At 43.3% G+C, this 19961-nt stretch overlaps 1 protein-coding gene across 9 annotated transcripts in view; it reads right to left on the bottom strand.

Moving 5' to 3' along the window:
• The window catches only part of EGFL6 (EGF like domain multiple 6), a 94433-nt gene that overhangs the window by 26532 nt on the left and 47940 nt on the right, over positions 1–19961 (bottom strand). For 7 of the 9 annotated variants that reach the window (XM_070603693.1, XM_070603692.1, XM_070603698.1 and 4 more), the window contains exons 2-5: positions 13477–13589; positions 7829–7921; positions 3787–3906; positions 782–901 (exon numbers count right to left, since the gene is read on the bottom strand). In XM_070603693.1, the coding sequence (XP_070459794.1) occupies positions 782–901; positions 3787–3906; positions 7829–7921; positions 13477–13589 (446 nt within the window). The remainder of the gene's footprint in view (positions 1–781; positions 902–3786; positions 3907–7828; positions 7922–13476; positions 13590–19961) is intronic. The other 2 variants (XM_070603696.1, XM_070603694.1) reach the window with 1 other exon arrangement.

Genomic DNA, 19961 nt, shown 5'->3' with positions numbered 1-19961 from the left:
TTGACCAAAATTATTGTTAAGTGATCAGTTCCCCTTCTAATAAAAATGGCACCCAACAGCTTAAAGAGGTGGGTGAAAATTTGGATTTTGTTTGGTCAGGAATTAACCTTGTTATATAAATCTCATTTTACTGAAGAGTACTAAGCCCTGTGAATCTCACTGAATCTTTGATTACTTTCAAAGAGCAGAGCCAAAGTTTTAATTTACATGGATTCTTTTAAGTGTTTAACTGATTTAGGACTTATCTGGCTGAGCTTTCTAAATGTAGTTTATTGAGTTATGTACATTTAGGATAAATAAACACCTAGTACCTTGACTGAAAAATATTTCTATTGCAGTAAAGAAGTAAGAATATTTTTATTTAAATCAAAAAAGATTAAGAACTCTTTCAACATTCTGATTTGGTTTGACATCCCATATTAATGCTCACTTGCTCTAAATATTACATATATTTAGTGCAATATTGTTAAGCACAGTACTATGAGTATATGCAATTTGGTAGTTGAAGGAAAACGTGCAGGGTAAATATACTAAGATAAAATTAATTTTCTCTTTTTACACTATGGCATTAGGCAATCCAAAAATAAGAGAGAAGTGTTTTTTCCAGCATCCCAAAGTGTGTCTTGAGCACATGTGGCTAAAAACGTCATCTCAGAAATGGACGTAAATCTGTACTTTTAGGAGCTTTCAGTGTGTGGTCAACAAGCAGATCATGATGACTGGAGGAGGAGGAATTCAGGAAAGGGAGGAGGAGGAGTGGAGGCGGTTTCTGCTGCTCTACCTATGCAAGCTCTTCCATCCGGGGCCAGGCGGAGGCCCGAGGACGGACACACACACCGCGGCCCTTCCTCCGTGTCTTCACAGCGGTACTGGCAGTTTGTCATGGCACACGTCCTAGAGTCTGAAAAAGTAGGCAAGGATTAGCCTTTTCCTCCGAGATGATAAAAACTCTTCCTGAGAAACCATCTCTGAACTCTGAGACATTAACTGTAAAACGTAGAAAGGTATTATAGGATAAGCTTCATGGTCTGAGTCCCAAATGGAAGAGTCAAATGGAATCTGCGCAGGGGTGGTGCCTTGGTGGCCCCATGGTCTGCTTTGCTGGCCAGTGTATTAAATTTGACTTCTTTAGGTATTTAGGTAGGGCATGCATTCCTCACTTACCAAAGACTGCATCTCTTTCTTCTCTTGTATGTTCTCTAATCACTCCTTTATGGCACTCGACTGTTCTCCACAGGCTCAAATGCAACCTCAGGTGTACAGTCATGCGCCACATAACGTCATTTTGGTCAACGATGGTCATCATATATGATGGTGGTCCCATAAGATTAGTCCCATACAGCCTAGGTGTATAGTAGGCCATACCATCTAGATTTGTCTAAGTACACGCTATGATGTTCGCACAATGACGAAACTGCCTAAGGGTGCATTTCTGAGAACATATCCCCGTTGTTAAGTGACGCATGACTGCAGATGATCAATCTGAGTAGAGTGAAAGAATCCATTCTAAAGATCTTTCCATGCATATCTAGCCTTAATGAGAGTCACTCGAGTCATGGGACTTGGTCTTTTAGGGGCCTATATTAAAACACGTGGCAGATACAACTAATCAGCTGCCTGAAAGCCATTCTGAACCCCCTTTGCTCTTGCCATTCCCATCACTGAGGCTGGAAAACCTGATGTTTGTCTCTTTCCCAGCTTTTCCTACAGCAACAAGGAGTGGCCATGTGACTTAGTTGTGGTCAAAGAGATATAAAGATAAGTCTATTGAAGGGAGTGGAACTTCTGGAAAAGATGTGCTACATGATAAAAGGGACAGGCATGAAAGAGGTGTCCATTCACTGGCATCACTCCTTTCCCCTTTGTCTTGCCTATCTCAAATGTATGTGTGATATCTGGAGCTGGGGCAGCCATATTGTGACTATGAGGCCACAGGCATGAGAATGAATCAATACCCTGAGGATGGCAGAGACTGAGTCCTTGCTAAGCTGTTCTGGAACTGCCTGCCTCCAGCTTTTTTAGTTAAGTGAGATAATTTAGTTGGATTTTTCTGTTACTTGTTGCTAAACATAACTTATCTCACGAAAATGCATTTCCTCAGCAGCGGTCCAGTATATGTGGATCATTAGTGTCCACAACAGGGGAGCATGGTGAATATACTCCCCTCATCTACCCCCATCCAGAACATGCCAATCACCCAGCTGGACAAAAGAGACTGCAAGGAGCCAGGAGAAATAAAATTGGCACCCAGGAGAGAGGCCCAGGGCTACCTGGACACTCTGGGCTGTAAGCAGAGACACCTCTCCCATCTCCAGAAAGAGACAGAGAGGGTACAGGACTAGATACACAGGCCAAGGTCATGTAAGAAACACCTACTGATAGTTACATTTCCATATTTCTTTCTTCTCTTTAGTTGTCTTCTTTTAAAACTAATCTTCAAAATTTACCAAATTCTATCTTTCCATTTGGGGAAAGATATCTTTTTTGGCACTGAGTCGGCTTTCATGGAATGTTTCAGAAACATCTATTAGCATATATCTTTTTAAAAATGTTAAGTGATTACTATAAAAGCCTGGATAGCGGTTCCCGTGTCGGGGGAGAGTTTCTGGCAAAGTTCTATTTGGTAGTGGTTACATGGCTGCTCACTTTATAAGAATTCATTAAGCTATGTATTTGTCTCTTGTGGGCTTCTGTTTAATTTATAATAATAAGGATTTTTTTAAAAAGACTCTGAATGCCTGCTTTATCTCTTAAACTTGCTTGCTAACAGAGGGTCTGGCTGACTGGTGGTGTTGGGCACTTTGTCAAGGAGGGACAGCACAAGGACGAGCCAGGGGAGCAGGGAGCTGAGCTGTGTACTGGCCAGGATTTCATAACCGCGGGAAAGCCCAGGATGGGCGGGGGAGTCCGAGAGACGCCTTAACCACAGGAAGCTAGCAGAAGGCACGGGCTCTAGGTTTGCTGGGGGCTGCAGGGCAGAGGAAAGAGAGATGAGGAGGGAGGAGGGGAAGGGGGCGGGAGGGGAGGCAGGCAGGGAGGATGGGTTTGCCTTTCAGCTGCAACATAAAACCTGAAAAGCCTTCCTTCTCAATAATGAATGGATGTAGACTCTGACCCTCCCACAGGACATGGGTTCCTCTTTATCACAGAGGGCTTTTCTTTTCAGGAATGTGAATCGGAATGTACTTCCAACAAGAGTCACTAATCTTTGAGCACGGGGCAAGGGGCGTGAGAAAGGTACTTGGTGGGAAGAATTGATGTCCCAAGATGGAATTCAAATGTATCGCCTCCCGAAAACAATATGCTTATTTTCGTGAAGAAACCCAATACATCCTTGCATATATAGAGATGATTTCCCTTTTCTCCCCAGCTAGTCTTTTTATTTGAAGAGTAAGTGTCCAGAATAGGCAAACCTATAGAGACAGCAAGCAGATTAATCGTTGCCAGGGGCAACGGGGAGGCATGGGGAGTGATTGCTGAGGCATCAGGGTTTCCTTTTGGGGTGATGAAGATGTTCTGGAACTAGATAGTGGTGATAGTTGTACAATATAGTGAGTGTACTAAATGCCACTGAATTGTACAGTTTAAAATGGTTAAAATGGCAATTTTCACATTACATGTATTTTACCACAATTTAAAAAAAAAAGTGCTCAAAGATGTTTTAGCCTGGGGTGATGTTAGAGTTTGTGTTTTTTAAATCACTCAAGTCAACTTTTTGCCAAGCATCAAACAGCAAAAGCTAAGCCTCCAAGGTTGACTGAGAGCAGCCTAGCTGGTGAAACTTACTCGCACATGTGGCATCTGGCATGAGCATGTAGCCGTTGAGGCAAAAGCACTTGTAGCTACCGTGTGTATTCACACATCTGTGTTGGCACGGCCGGGGTTTTACTCCACATTCGTTCACATCTGCAGGGGACAGTTAGAAAACGAAGAAAGGTTAGCAGAACCAGGAAACATCCAGATGGGCAACTGGGCTGGCTTCCCTGGACTCCACTCACGGGGTGGGTACACGGGGCAATGACTTGCCTCTTCTCTGACCATCATTAAAGGGTGGGTGAGGACGTGGAGCAAACAGAATGATCGTATCCCATTGGAGGGAATGTAAATGGGTCCAACCACTTTGGAAAACCGGCAGAATCTACGAAAGTTAGATACAGACATACTCGTGACCTAACAATTCCACTCCTAGGTATATATCCAACAGAAACATGGATATGTGCTCACCAAAAAACACGTACAAAAATGATCATAGTAGCACTATTCTTAACAGCCCCAAAGTGGAAAGAATCAAAATATCTCCCAAGAGAAGGAAGGATAAATGACTTGTATACTCATGCAATGGAATACTCTACAGCAATGAGATTGAACGAAGTACAACCACAAGCAACAATGGTGAAGCTCACAAATCGGATACCGAGTGGAAGAAGCTGGATGCAAACAAGTACATTAAAAAACAGGCACAATGAGAAAACAAAGAAACAAACCAGGCACAAGTACTCTGTGGTGTAAGTGGTCAAGATATGGTTCCTCGTCGGGGGTGCCACGGCAAGTGACTACAGGGGAGCATGAGGGGTCTTCAGGTAGGCTGTTAAGTTTGTTTCTTGATCTGGATACCAGTTACATGGGTGTTTTTGCAAATTCATTGAGCTGTACACTTTTGATATGTGCACAGTTCTGTGTATATACTACTTGAATAAAAAGTTGGAAATATACAATTTAGATACTTCTGCCTTTAATGCTGTCCCAGGCAGCCAATGACAGATGGCGACAGCGCAGCTTCCTTTCAGTTATTATTATTTTGGGTGGCCCCGAACTGGCCAAATTGTCTTGGTTCCTGCCCTTCTAGAGGGAATCCTGCCAGGCAGCTATTGGTGGCGAGGTCGTAGGACGATGTTTAATCCTATGTAAAGATGTTCGGAGGATGTTGTTAAATAAGAAGCTTGCAAACTATCTATACAGATCGATACCAAATTTGTTAAAAACAACGCATAGAAAAAAAGCCAGGGAGGAAATGCTCTAAATGCTCATTATAGTTATCTCCAGGTGGTGAGATAGAGGGTGACTTTTCTCCTCTGTGCTTTTCACCGTTTTCTAAAAAAAAGTGTAAACATTAAGAATGAATAACTTTTTTATTAAAATAAAAAATGGTACAGAAGGAAAATAAAACTTCAAAAGCAACCATGGGTAGAGGATCTTGTCCTTGGAAATGTTGTCATGAAGGGGCCTCATGCCTTAACTTCCTCAAGGAAGATACAGAAAGGAGAAAAGAACCAATTCCACGTAAGACAAAAATTCAGCATGGCAACAGGCAAAGCGTATCCTTGAAAATAAAGAAGTGGCTGCTTTCACCTCTGAAAAGATCCCTATGTGGGGATTTTCCGACGCCCTAGCTGGATGCTTGAAACCCCCTTCTCCATTGCTTATCCCCTCCACTCGACCACCTTCCCCATGGATCCTAACTGCTTCAAAAGGGAGAATTGAAAGATGCTGATTGGACGTAATGGGAAAGCCAGGAATACCCCATCAGTTGGCCCTAACTCAGAGGTGACTCACTTGTCTCTTGGAAGAAGCATTTTTGGGAAAGACATCAGTTGAGGGTTGAGGCCTGTGGCCACTAATGCATATATATGGACTTTCATCGGGTTGTCCCGGGGCAGGGCGGCTGCGGGGCGAAGACAGACAGTCCCAAACCTGAGCCAACTGGACCGCTCCCTCAACATTAATATTTTATTGGGACTTGAAAACCAGCATGAAAAATGTCTTCTCTATTCCAAATCTCGGTACAGAATCCAAGACATATGGAAAAACAGGTTTTCTGGTGTGAAACCCCTGCTAAGGGATACAGCTGAATTATTATTTATAAGAGCACGATTCTTTTTTTTTTTTTTTTTTTTCCTTTTTCTCCCCAAAGCCCCCTGGTACATAGTTGTATATTCTTCGTTGTGGGTCCTTCTAGTTGTGGCATGTGGGACGCTGCCTCAGCGTGGTTTGATGAGCAGTGCCATGTCCGCGCCCAGGATTCGAACCAACGAAACACTGGGCTGCCTGCAGCGGAGCGCGCGAACTTAACCACTCGGCCACGGGGCCAGCCCCTATAAGAGCACGATTCTTGACATGCCTCTCTCAAGCAGTTGGACGCGGTTCTGGAGCTGGTGGTAGGACAGAAGGGATTCAGAGATTCCTCTCTGAGGCTGCAAGGCTGGCAGCTTCAGTCTGCAGCTAACCTCTGGGCTTGGCAGCTAGGGCTAGGGATGATGGCGTGGAATGGGTGCCCGCCCTTCCCTGAAACTTCTAGAACCCTGGCAGCCTTTCTTAAGGGCAGTTGAACTTGATTTGCTGCTCTTTGCTCAACTGCATTATAGGACTGGGGACACTTTCTTTTTTTTTTTTTTTTAAAGATTTTTTTTTTTTCCCTTTTTCTCCCCAAAGCCACCAGGTACACAGTTGTATATTCTTAGTTGTGGATCCTTCTAGCTGTGGCATGTGGGATGCTGCCTCAACGTGGCTCGATGTGCGGTGCCATGTCCACGCCCAGGATCTGAACCGACGAAATCCCAGGCCGCGTGCAGCAGAGCACGCGAACTTAACCACTCAGCCACGGGGCCAGCCCCTGGGGACACTTTCTTAATTATTGCAGGTTTCTTCATGCCAAGGTTTCTTAGCCTCAGTACTGATGACATTTGGGGCCAGGTCATTCTTTGCTGTGGGGGTGGCCCTGTGCATTGTAGTTTAGCAGCATCCCTGGTCTCTGCCCACTAGATGCCAGTAGTCACCCCTCCAAATGTCTTCAGACATTATCAGATGTCCCCTGGGGTAAGGTTTCCAGATATAGCAAATACAAATACAGGACGCCCAGTTAAACATGAACTGCGGATAAATGACTAATACTTTTTTAGTATACATATGTCTCATACAATATTTGGAACATACAAACACTATAAAATTGCTTACTTTTTACCTGAAATTTAACTCTAACTGGGGATCTGTATTTTATCTGGCAACTCTTCCTGGGGGACAAAATTGTCCAGGGTGAGAACTTCCATTCTTGATATTATAAACAATCTCTTTAATATCTTCAGATAAACAGCCTATGACAAGAGTCATAAATGGCCTTTTAAAATATGTCAATGACAATAAAAAATATGCCTGTTGTTCAACCCAACAATTCCATTTTTAGATATTTATCCCATGAAAATACTCAGGGTTCCGAGGACATACATAGAATGATGTCTGATTTAGCATTGTTTGTAATGGCGAAAAAGTGGGGACAAGTTAAATGATAGTGGTTAAATAAAGTATTTTTTACATAAATGATAAAAACATTTGTACTGGGGACTAGGATACAGCCATAAAAAGTATGAGACAGCTCTGTACATGCTGACATGCACAGACGCCCACGAGAAATACTGCTGTCTGTGCTATGATAGAAAGGGACGGTGGGGATCGAGGACAAACCATTACCTCTGCTTACAGTAGTGGTTACAGTGGAGATGGACACGCTCACTTTTTAATTTATAATCCTTTACATTGTTGGATTTTTTTAGTTAAAAATTATGCATTACTTTGGTAGCTTAAAAACACCATAAAAAGTATTTGTTTAGAGGAAAACAGCCCTTTCATCTGGCATCTTAAAAAAACAGAATGCCTTTGACATTTTTCTAGAAGAGATTGAAAAATCTAGCTCTGAAACCACTTTCGTTTGAAGAAGCGAGCTAAAATCTATGAAATCCTGGGCACTGCACTGTGCCACAAACCCCACTGTAACGATTGAATAGCTCCTGAGAGCTCCGGCGTCGCTTGTATTACGAGCCTGCTCTGTGGTACTGACCTTGACTGCAGCTTTTCCCGGTGTAGCCTGGAAAGCACCTACATTTGTTTGGTCCCACACACTCACCGAATTTGCATCCAGGTTCACACATAGCTGCGGAAAGAAAAGATGTTTTGAAGATAAAAGAATAGGAGTAGTTAACACAGTGAAATGCATACCTGTCAAACTCAGCGCCATCTCTATGGCAGAGAAGTCCTTGGGGACATGCAGAGGACCACCTACTTCCTCTCTAGTCTGTTTTCACCTTTAAGACAGCAGAAAGTGTTTTGCTTGTGAACTAGATTACCCTCCACCATCCCTCCACCCCAACCAGTGCCAGTTTACTGTAACTCTGCTTAGCACGGCCATGCCTCCAGTGGCATTCAAAGAAAAATAAGGTCTTCCAGACCACATTCAGCCAGTTTTGCACAGACACAAAAGCTTTAATGAAAGAAGTAGAATGTGTAAGCCGGAAGAGACTCCAAGGTCCCTCTCCTTCTTTCTGTTGCTTGCCTCTTTTTTCTCTTCCATATTTTCTCTCCTATTTTTCTTTTGAATGATGAAAACCTTTTTAATGCCGAGCGTTATCAGTCAAAATGAACAACCCACAGATTGGAGGCAGGGAGGCACTACCTCCAGCCTTAAGGATGGGGACTAAAAGCAAGATGATGATGATGATGATGATGATGATGATGATGATGATGATGGCAGCACAACAAAGGTAAGATTTATTTTGCTGTTGTATTCACTTCTGTATCCAGACACCTGACACAAATTAGACACTCAATAAATATTTGTTTGATGAAGGAAGGGGCAGGAAAAACAACAAGGATAGGACGTTCAACGGATTGAGTTGGGGGCAAGAAAAAATAGTCAAAGATGATGGAAAGTTTGAGTCCAGCTCATAGGGAGGAGGTAGGGGGAAAAAGCAGTAGATAGGAAAAAAGGAAAATGGGAAAACCCAAAGAGAAGAAAGGGAGAGAGAAAAAAAATAATGAATGAGAGAGAAAGGAGGTCTGTAGGCAATCAAGGGCCCTCAGCATGTTCGGGAGCTAGTAGGAGCTCAGGAAATGGCCCCAGTATGAAAGGATGACTCAGCAATTACCCAGGAATGCTGCCTACTTCTCTCCCCATTGACTCCCTGGCTCATAGTAGGTCTACCTCTAAGCAAGCCTGTTCCGAAAGGCCTCAGCATCTTCCACTTCAACCTCAACCCTATTTTTTGTTAATGTCACCATTCATTTCCCAGTTACCTGGACCCAAATTTCAGACATGTCTATTTTTTTCTTATCCCTAATCAGTTACAACATCCTGCTTCTACCATCAATTCACTCACTGAACAAATATTTATCTAGCTAATGGGAACCACTTTGCCCACAGATATCCGGGAGATTACACGAACCCCTCTCTCTCCTCGCTTTCCCCATCACAGCCTGTGACCAGTGCTTGACTGATGTAGGGGTTCAACAGCCTAGCCCCTGGTTTCTGGGCAGGACAAACTCTGTGGTGCAATTAACACCCCAGAGCTCCTTGCGGGATCAGGTTGAAGCTAGACTTCTCTCGAAACCACATCTTTGCCTAGCTTCTTGCTCTGCTCCCTCACTTCCTCACAGATTCCTCCTGAGAGCACCCCTGAATAGAATCTTTATTTACACAAGAATCCCCTTTACAGCTCTGTTCCTAGGAAATCTGATGTCAGACACGACATTAACCGATATTCCAAAAGGAAAGCTCTGATCATGCCACGCCTTGCACAGAAGTCACCAAATAATCTTCACTACCTCTTGAATACAGTACAGTTATCGTAGCCATGATTTGGCCTCCATCTTCTTCTGCAGCCTTAGCTTACTCTGTTTTCCCTAGACATAGGCAACGCTGTGGTCAAACTAGATTGCCGTTCTCTAGACCTACCCTGCCCCTTCTGCTCCTTCCTATCTATTGTTACCCCCCCACCCCCCACAATGGTTAATATCCTCTCCATCCTTCAGGGACTACCTTGCACGGGCCCTCCTGCCAGACCTCCTCACAGATTTCTCCAGCCACATGTGAACTTCCGTTCAACTTTGAGAAATCCACAGCACTTTGGCGGGCTTTTCCCTTGAAATTGATCAGTTTCCATCTTATTAAATAATTAGACATATATTTGGCTTCTATCCTCGACTTCTATTTACCACCTGATTCTAAGTGCCTTCAGAACAGGGACTTAAACATTCATCTTTGTTTCTCCTGCGGTGTTTAATAGTGTCGTGAGCATGTTAGACACTCAAATAGTTTTGAACAGTAAATAAAGTAATAGGTGGAGAACTTTTAAGAAGGAAACATTTTATGGCTCTGAATAAATTATAAGTGAGGAGGTTGGGGAAACACTTCCCAGCAAAAGTCTTCCACTTCTGGAGACAAAAGACACAGAATTTGATTTCCAGCATTTATTTTCTTATGAATATGTACTTGGAGATGCTTTAAGTTCAGATGTTAGAAAAATAAATCGTTTACTTTTTAAGTCTGAAGACCTCTGATTGTTCCCTGGAAAGTTATTTTCAATGCAGTCCAGATAGGAAAGCCCAGGACAAATGCCAAATAGAACATAAGAGAAATGGTGAATAATACCCTTGCTGCTATAAGGTCAAAGCTCCAGAAAGATGTTTTCAATTTACAGTCACTTTGGATCTGTGATTTGAACAGGCAATCCACAGCACAGGGAACTACAGTTTATGTCCAAAACGGTCTGAGGTTTAAGTGTGCTTTAGATAAAGTAAAGCTCTTTCATTCAATTCTGCCTGAAACGCTTCCATCTGCAGCTTTTCACTGGGCATTTGTTCATGTACAACTCCATCCCATCTCGCTAAGTGACATACATTGGAGGGTTAATGATATCGAGGTGAGCAGACCCTTCCTAGGGAGCAGATTTAGGCAGGGCAGAGGCTAAGATCTAGAAAGTGCCGGCATCGAGGCAGGGCCTCTCAAAGAATGAAAGGTGGATAGACGGATGGAGGTGAAGGCCTGGGAGGCCTGGGACCTGAGAGGCCGGGGTCTGACTCTGCTTGTTCAGGCAGGTTGACATGCGTTCTTGTCTCATTACCATGCAGCCCACACTCTGATTTAGAAATCAGAGACCTGGCAAGCAGGGACTAACCACCCTGTTATTTTGTGCTTCAAAGAGCATGTGACTTTACTGTCAACAAGGACCATGCAAACTGGATATAATACGATACAGATTTTAGATATAAAAATCAATGCAATGGTATTAACCTGAACATTTGACTGGGGCGGTGGGGGTGCGGACAATCTCTTCAGCTTGCCAAACGTGCATAGTGAGCATGTTGCTTGAACCCTCTTGCACTTGCTCTTTAAACATCTTGCTTTAAATGCTTTCATGCCTATGGTATTATATCATCCACCAAAGCATTGAGAATGTGACTGGCTGTGTGTCCCGTGGCCAAACCGCTCTGATCTAGTTACAGAACAGCCTTCCAGAAAGCCAAAGCTCACCCTCATTTATTCACCAGAGACGTGCAAGTTTTATGGCAGCAGGTGCTGAGATTCGTGCAACTGTAAGAGAGATTCCAAATCACGTGTGCCACGTGGTTTTTGCCCCTTTCCACCTGACTGACTTCAAATAAAAATGTGTCATGTTGTGTCTAGAAAAAGAATACAGTAACATTTAATTTCCCCATCACCTGGTGCTTTAACAGACAGAAGTCTGCAATGAGAGTTATTGGTCCTTTCTGAAGCCAGGGTAATTTATGAGGTATTTTCAGTGTGTGCCAAGTACTATGCACACCCTTTAATGCTCACACTCCTTTCCCTCTGAAGCAGGGATTACTCTCTCCATGTTGCAGAGGAGGAAAAGGAGCCTCAAGGAGCTTACCTATCCTGCCCAAGGTCACCCACATCATTCTGGTGCTCAAGACAATGCCCTTGATCATGACACTATAAATCCAATCAGTGTGAGGACCCACCCTTCTAATTGACAAAGTCCCAGTGGATGTTCTAACTTTCTTTATCTAGGTGGGCAATGAGGATCTTCAAATATTTTTTCTAGTATCTTCACACTCTTATCTCGTCATAAGGAAACTGCGACGGTGGAAGGTTTTGCATAATATTGAGCATGTAGGAGCAATATCAATGTCTTCCAATGTTTTGTGGATTTTGGATAGTATCAATTTCGGCCCTCACCCACGGTCTGTCCAGACATTTTTGAACCAGCTAGAGAGGAGGAGGTTGGGGCAGGGACAGACCAGCAAAAAGAAGGTAGCATTGTTATTCCTAAAAATAGCTAACATTTTTGTGCTTTACAGTTTACAAGCCAACATGATCCACACCAGCGCCTAAAGTGTATGGGACATGCAGTTGTGTGCTTATCCCGTTTAACAGATAAGGTGTTCGGGTTCAGGCATATGTCACCTACAAGGGACACAGGGACAGTAAGACCAGATTTCTGCCCTGAAAGAATGCACCCCGGGTCAGACAGGGCAGCTAGGAGGAACGTGGATTTGACTCCTCTATGCTGCAAGTGTTGGTTATTATAGAAAGTCATATAAAAAACAAAACACCGGGACCGGCCCGGCGGCGCAGGAGTTAAGTTCGCATGTTCCCCTTTTGTGGCCCAGGGTTCACAGGTTTGGATCCCAGGTGCGGACATGGCACGGCTTGGCAAGCCATGCTGTGGTAGGCATCCCACACATAAAGTAGAGGAGGATTGGCAGGGGATGTTAGCTCCGGGCTAATCTTCCTCAAAAAGAAACACAAAATACCACAGAACTCTATGCAAATCTCCGTCCTCCCCAGCCCTCTTGAAATGATCAGAGGCCTCTCTCGGAGTTCCTAACACACGGTCTGAGAAACAATGTCTAAGGCAAATTATGGTCCCTTAGTTTGAAATTTGTACAAAAGAATCAGAAAAATACTTAAAATCTTTGCCCATATGCCTGTATCCCTTGAAACCATCTGAAAACTAACACAAGGGACTTTCAAAATGTGAGTAACAAAACTACAAAGGAAATGGCTTACTTTCTTGTTTGTATCTAAAGTCTACTGCTTGGGTGATTCATAATTAAAAAGTGTATTTCACTAGAAATCAGTTGGAAAAAATTATAATTAGAACGAAGTATTTATTGGCTTATTTTTGCCCAACTCAATTTCTCCAGATTAAAACAAAAACAATAACAAACAACCCAGGAGCTGGCCCTGTGGCTGAGTGGTTAAGTTCGTGCACTCTGCTTTGGCGGCCCAGGGTTTCACAGGTTCAGATCCTGGGCGTGGACGTGGCACTGCTTATCAGGTCATGCTGAGGCGGCGTCCCACATGCCACAACTAGAAGGACCCACAACTAAAAATATACAACTATGTACCTAGGGACTTTGGGGAGAAAAAGGAAAAATAAAATATTAAAAAAAAAAAAGTAACAACCCAGTCATACTCACCAAGATAGCAACAGAAATAATTGACAAGACAGGTCTCCTAAAACAAATCATGTCGAGGGTGATGGTGTCAGCCACATTTTGGATGGGAAGGGATCTCACAGGAACCCAGAGCTCGGATGCTGATAGCCATCCATGTCCCTCCTCTGGGCAACCCCCTGGCAATTTGCTGACAGCTTATGGTGTTACAGATAAAGACATAAGGACTACCACTCGAGCACAGGGTGGTCTGAGCTTTTACAAAATTACCTTCACAGACTCCCTTGCTGCTCCTTCTCCAGCCGTAGCAGCAGGCCAGTTTACTTCCATAGCGACAGACCCCAGGCTGGAATGCGGGTGCCGACAACCCGTGATCCCTTGGACTGCAGATAAAGAGCCACATGTTAGTACTGAGAAAACACAAAGGGCAACAGAGACTCTTTGCTGCCACTAAATGAACAGGAGAGATGACAATTACCTGGTTAATTTCAATGACCCTGCTGTGAGCGCTAAATTAGATTTTGAAAACCTGAATTTTGGGTGGCCAGCCTTTGGTACCATCCCATGCCAGCCCTCCCCAATAATTACTGTCATCCATTTCCTTCTTCCTCAGGGCTGAAAGAATTGGGTTACATAATCTATAAAACTAGGGTACATGAAAATGGCCAAAAGTTTATGTTTCCGAACCTCATAGAGCATCAATTTTCAAATCTGCTCTGTATAGAAACAGTGGCTATCCAGGTCTGTGTCTGTTTCAGTGCTGAGTGTGGTAATGTGACTCCCTGGCCTTATGGCTTTGTCCCAGACAAGAGTGCTGTGTTTATACTGCAGTGGCCACCTGGGAACCACCGAACAAACTGGAATCTCCACACACGATAGACGGTTAAGAGCTGGAAGGGTTCTAGAGAGCCTTCAGCGAAGCCCTCTCGTGTTACAGATGAGGAAACGCCAGCCCAGTAGAGTGGGGTCATCCCCCGCAGAGGCAGGTGTCAGGGATTCCAGCCCAGGGCACGTTCTTATTCCTCACCGCCTCCTGGAAACACAATTTGCCAAATTCTTTAACTATAGAGCAGGGATCGGCCAATGTTTTCCACAAAGATGTCCATCAGAGGGTAAATATTTTAGGCTTTGCAGTCCATTCTGTCTCTGCCCAAGGGAAAAGCAGCCATAGGCAATAGTAAACAGATGGGTGTGGCTGGGTTCGATAAAACTTATTTATAGACATTGAAATTTGAACTTAATATACTTTTCACCTGTCATGTAACAATATTCTTTTGATTTAGCTTTAACTACTTAAAAACGTTAAACTATTCTTAGCTCACGTAAAAACCGAGGGCCACCCAGCCGTGGCTTGCTCTGGAGGCCTGAAAGTGTGAGCCCTGCCACCAAGTGCCCCTAAGTATGCGGAGCCATGGATGAAGCTTACAGCATATCGACCTACTTCCTGGCCTAGTATGGGACAGGGGTGCTACCAGATTCTGGAAGAAAAGACTTGAGCTGTACATTTTGCGGCGGGCTGGGGTTGTTTCCTTATGCATATTAAAGACACTGTAAAATGTTTCCTGGGCTCTTTAACGGACAAGGAATGCACATTTCACCATGCGCTTTCTCTGGCAGGACTGACTTTTACGCTCGTTAATAATATCTTAGTCAAGGTCAGGAAGTTAACTAATCTTGTAGTTTTCCCTCGTGGTCTGCCTCTCCCACCAACTTGGTTATTCAGTTAAGAGCCACAAAGATCCGGTCTGGGACATTTCATTAACTGAGAACACCAAATGCAAGGACGATTTTATTATTTACTTTTCCGTGAGGGGGACTTTTTTCTTTCATGCTCTAATGAAATTAATTTGGAGGATTTATTAAGTCATTCACCCAATCATGCAGAATGGGGTTTTTCAACCTTTACATGAGTGATACTTTGGGCCAGATAAATCTTTGTTCTTAGGGGCTGTCCTGTGCATTGCAGGACATTTAGCAGCATCCCTGGTCTCTGCCTAGAGATGTCGGTAGAACTCACCACTCCAACTGTGTCAGCCAAAAATGTCTCTAGACATCGCCAAATGTCCCCTGGGGAGCAAAATTGTCCCCTGTTAAGGACCACTGTATTAAAGTGAAACATTTATTGAGCACTTGCGGTATTCCACGCACTTTTTTTTCTTTCCCTGCTTTTTTCTCCCCAAATCCCCCCAGCATACAGTTGTGTATTTTTAGTTGTAGGTCCTTCTAGTTGTGGCACATGGGATGCCGCCTTAATGTGGCCTGATGAGTGGTACCATGTCCGCACCCAGGATTCGAACCAGCGAAACCCTGGGCCGCGGGAAGTGGAGCGCATGAACTTAACCACTCGGCCATGGGGCCGGCCCCCCAAGCACTGTCTTAGTCACAATGTGTGATGAAAAAGACCTGATCTTTGCTCTCTAAGTTCAGTCTGTTGAAAACAGATACATTACAGTATAGGACGGCATGGTAAGTATCGTTACAATGTCTTCACGGAGAAATAAGACAGCCATCTGTCATAATCTAATCTGTTCCTAACGATTCTGCAAAGGATACCATAATCTTGACCCAGACTGCATGTAACAAACAATTCTCAAACAAGAAACCATGGCCTACTGAACATAAAGTGTGTTGAGTAAATGCTGGTCCAAATACAGTGATATACTTGAGAATCTTTTTTTAGCATTTAAAAAATTGAGATATAATTCACATAACATTATTTTGAAGTGTATACTTCAATGGTTTTTAGTATATTCCCTGTGTTATACAACCATCACCACTATCTAATTCCAGAACACTTCCATCACTCCAAAAAGAAACCCCATATCTAATAGCAGTTACTCCCAACTCTCCCCTCCCTCCATCCCCTGGCAACCACAAATCTACTTTTCGTCTCTGGCTTTGCCTGTTCTGGACATTTCGCATAAAGGTAATCACATGCTATGTGATCCTTTTGTATCTGGCCTCTTTCACTTAGCATGTTTTCAAGGTTCATCCATGCTGTGGCACATAACAGTACTTCATTCCTTTCTATTGCTGAAGAATATATCCATTGTATGGATAGACCACATTTTGTTATCCATTGGTGGACATTTAGGTTCTTTCCACTTTTTGGCTGTTATGAATAATGCTGCTATGAACAATTGTGTACAAGTTTTTGTATGGACACATGTTTTCATTTCTCTTGGGTATACACCTAGGAGTGGAATAGCTGGGTCATATGGTAACTCTACGTTTAACTTTTTGAGGAAATGCCAGACTGTTTTCCAAGATGGCTGCATCATTTTACATTCCCAGGAGCAATGTATGAGGGTTCCAGTTTCTCCACATTCTCATCAGCACTTGTTATTGTCCATTTTTTAATTACAGCCAGTCTAGTTGGTGAGAAGTGGTATCTCATTGTGGTTCTGATTTGCATTTCCTTGATAGCTAATGATGCTGAATATCCTTCACGTGTTATTGGCCATTTGTGTATCTTCTTTGGGGAAAGGTCTATTCAGGTCCTTTGCCCATTTTTTAAATGTGTTATCTGTCTTGTTGTCTTAAGATTTGAACATAAACATTGAAATTTATTGGTAAAAACAGCTATCCCCATACCTTGGTGAATAAGGTAACATTGCCTCACCCTACAAAAAACTCTCCCACCTAGATCCTCGGCGGGTCAGTTTCTTGACCACGCGTGCCTGTAATAAACCTTGAGTGTCCACATCTGTTTTCTCTTCCTTTAACAACATGGAGCTGATGTTTGGGAGGCAGCGTGGAGGGAGGAACTAACTTTGCCTGGGAAAGAGAGGAGGGTGTCACAGGAGAGGTGACATTTGAGTTGGCTTTAAAAAGAAAACATGATAAACAGGAAAGCTTCATGGGGGAAAATTCTTCCCATGGTATTTTAATTCCATATTTTTATAAGGAATGTGGAATTCATTTAATTAGATTCCAATCTATCCACAAAACCAGAGATGACCTGCTAACTTCTTGATTACAAGTTTGCAAGCAATATGCTCCCCAGCTCCAATAGGAGGGGTCTTACCTATTTCCTGATGCCAAAAAAGCCAGCTTAATTCTCAATAGGGCAGTAATATGTACTGAGTCTTGTGCTAGGTAGTGGGGATAAAGAAATGAATACGGCAGACGGGGCCCCTGATAATGAACTTTTAGACAAGAGGGTGAGGGTAATAGAGGCACTAAATGTATTCAGTCAGCTATAGAAGCTTAAAGCAAATAAACATAATCTGGTCAAAAGGATCCAAGATGTTCCCTCTGAGGGTACAACCTTTAAGTGAGACTGAAGATGAACAGGGGTCAACCACATGGAGTGAGGAAAAGAATATTACAGGCTGAGGTAACAGAATGAGTGCAGGCTCAGAGGTAAGAGACACCACACCTGTGCTTGAGGAACCAATAGAAGACCAGAGGATTGGAGCAAAGGGAAGAAGAACTTGGCTGGTGGGAAATGAGCCTTAAGAGTCGGGCAGGGGCTACAACATGCAGCGTCTTGTGAGTCAAGTTAGGGCTACAGGGTCTTATAGTCTAATGGCAATGGGACAACACTGAAGTGTTCTAAATAGGGAGGTTATTTGATAAGATTTTCTTTTAGAAAAATATAATCACGGCAGCAGACTGGAAAATGGACAGAATAGAAGCAGGGATACCGGTTGGCTTTGAAGAAAGAGTCTGGTTACTTGGACTGGAACAGTAGCAGTGGAGGTGGGGAGAAATGGAATCAAGGTGGAACCAAAAGACTTGGTAATAGATTAGTCATTCATTCAGCAAGTATTTATTGGGCACATACAATGTATCAGGTACTGGGTCAGTATCCAGAGGTTCAGCAGCAACCAAGAGGGACGTAAGATCTCTGTCCTCACGGAGATCATATTCTGATCAATCGGATGTGGAGTGTGGGAGGGATGCATTATCAGGCAGACAGCAGTGTTGTATTTCTGGAATGGGGAATATGGGTGGAGGAACATGTTAGGGAATAGGGTAAATGATGAGTCCTCTTTGGGATGTGCTGATTTTGAGGGCTTACTAGACAGACAAGCAAGGGAAGGTGTTGAGTAGAAGCTGGATATTTGGGCCATAAATCCAGGAAGCAGGACTGGATTTGGAAGTTATCTGCAGGTAGTTGGTTTACTGGATCTATGGGAATGGATGTAGTGTCAGAAGACAAGGACACTTAGGGTAGAGCTCCAAGGAAACCAGCATGTGAGAGGTGGGCCACGGAGAAGGAAGACCCAGAAAGAGACTCAGACAATGCTCAGAAAGGTATAAGGGCATCAGGTTAGTATGGTGTCAGGAAAGCCAACTGAGGAGAATGTTACTAGAAAGAGAGCAGGATCAGCTCTGCTGTTGAGAGGGTACATAATATGGTGGTTAGGACTATGGTGTCCTTCCTGAGTTTGAATCCTGGCTCTACTATATATTAACCTGTGACTTTCAGCAAGTTACTCCACCTTTCTATGCCTCAGCTATCTCACGTCTAAAATGCAGATAACAAAAGTATTTACCTTAAGGGTTTCTGTGATAATGAAATGATTTAATATATGTTAAGGGGTTGAAACAGTGACTAACACAGTAAATGCTCCCTGATTGATTTCTCTTACTAGTACTAGTAGGATTAATATTATTATTAGATGTGTTGAATAAGGTATAAAGTTTAAAACTGCCATTGACTCAATCACTTAAATATATCTGAGTTTGAACTAGGTTTCTGCTTTAGTCTGAGTCCTCAAAGAAGCAGAAGCCAGGATGGAATTAAATGTGCAAGGATCGTATTAGGAGAAACACCTGTGAGAGAAAATGGTAACGGAGCTGAGGAAGGCTGGGAGAGCCATCGGACCACCACGGAAGTCTGACCCTGGGTGAAGGAGAGAGGGAAAGAAGGTTGGGTGGAAGCACCCAAGGCTGCTGGGCAGTTTAAGGAAGGTTTAGCAAAGCTGAGGGGGAGTCCTGAAGCCAAAGTTGACCTTCAGAGGAGAGTTGTGTTTCCCATAAAAGGTCCTGCCTTAGTATCCCTCAGCCTGGAAGGAGGCATGGCAGGGGCAGCCTGTGGGAGGCGTGGCCTTGCTCAAATGTTGGGATGGATTTCCAAGAGTAGAGTACTTGGGGCCCTCGGTCAATTATGCCCCCAGCAGTTGGAGATCTGCAAAGCACATTCTCATTGCTGCCACAGTTTTCACATGACTTTACTTTTTAATGTATGTAGGAATCAATTTCACTGTAAGCAGAGACTATTGTAGAATTTCACCTTAAGGAAAGTGACCTTGATACTGGTCAACACAAGGTTGACATAAGGGAAGCCATATTGTAGAAAAGAAACTATATTGTAACTTTGAATGACCTCTGATTAACTAACCCAGACATGCTCTGTAGATTTCATGGACCCTCCCAGCTACTATAAATTGATAACTTATGGAGGCCTCACTGGGATTAGGTCTATTTTTCAGGGACTGTTAAAATTTGGGTAGTCTATACTTCTTAACCTTCTGGCCAGACACTTGATTATAAAATGTGCTTTTAGAAGTTCGAAAACTGTTGAGCAAGATACAAAATTCTAATAATGCAAAAATGTCAACATGAAGCCAAGAACAAGTGAATATTTCCAAATGAATGTTAAACAGTTTCATTCCTCTAACCCAGATCTAGGCCCCAATTCAGCAGGAAGTAGCTAGACTGGTCATCTCCCTGAATCCCTCAAGAATGAGGAATGACCAAAGAATAGGAAGGATTGAAACCAGCAAAGAGTTAGCCATCGATGA

This window comes from Equus przewalskii, chromosome X (genome assembly GCF_037783145.1).
Source record: "Equus przewalskii isolate Varuska chromosome X, EquPr2, whole genome shotgun sequence".
NCBI classification, from domain to species: Eukaryota; Metazoa; Chordata; class Mammalia; order Perissodactyla; family Equidae; genus Equus; species Equus przewalskii.
This window is presented reverse-complemented; position numbering and strand designations above follow the sequence as displayed.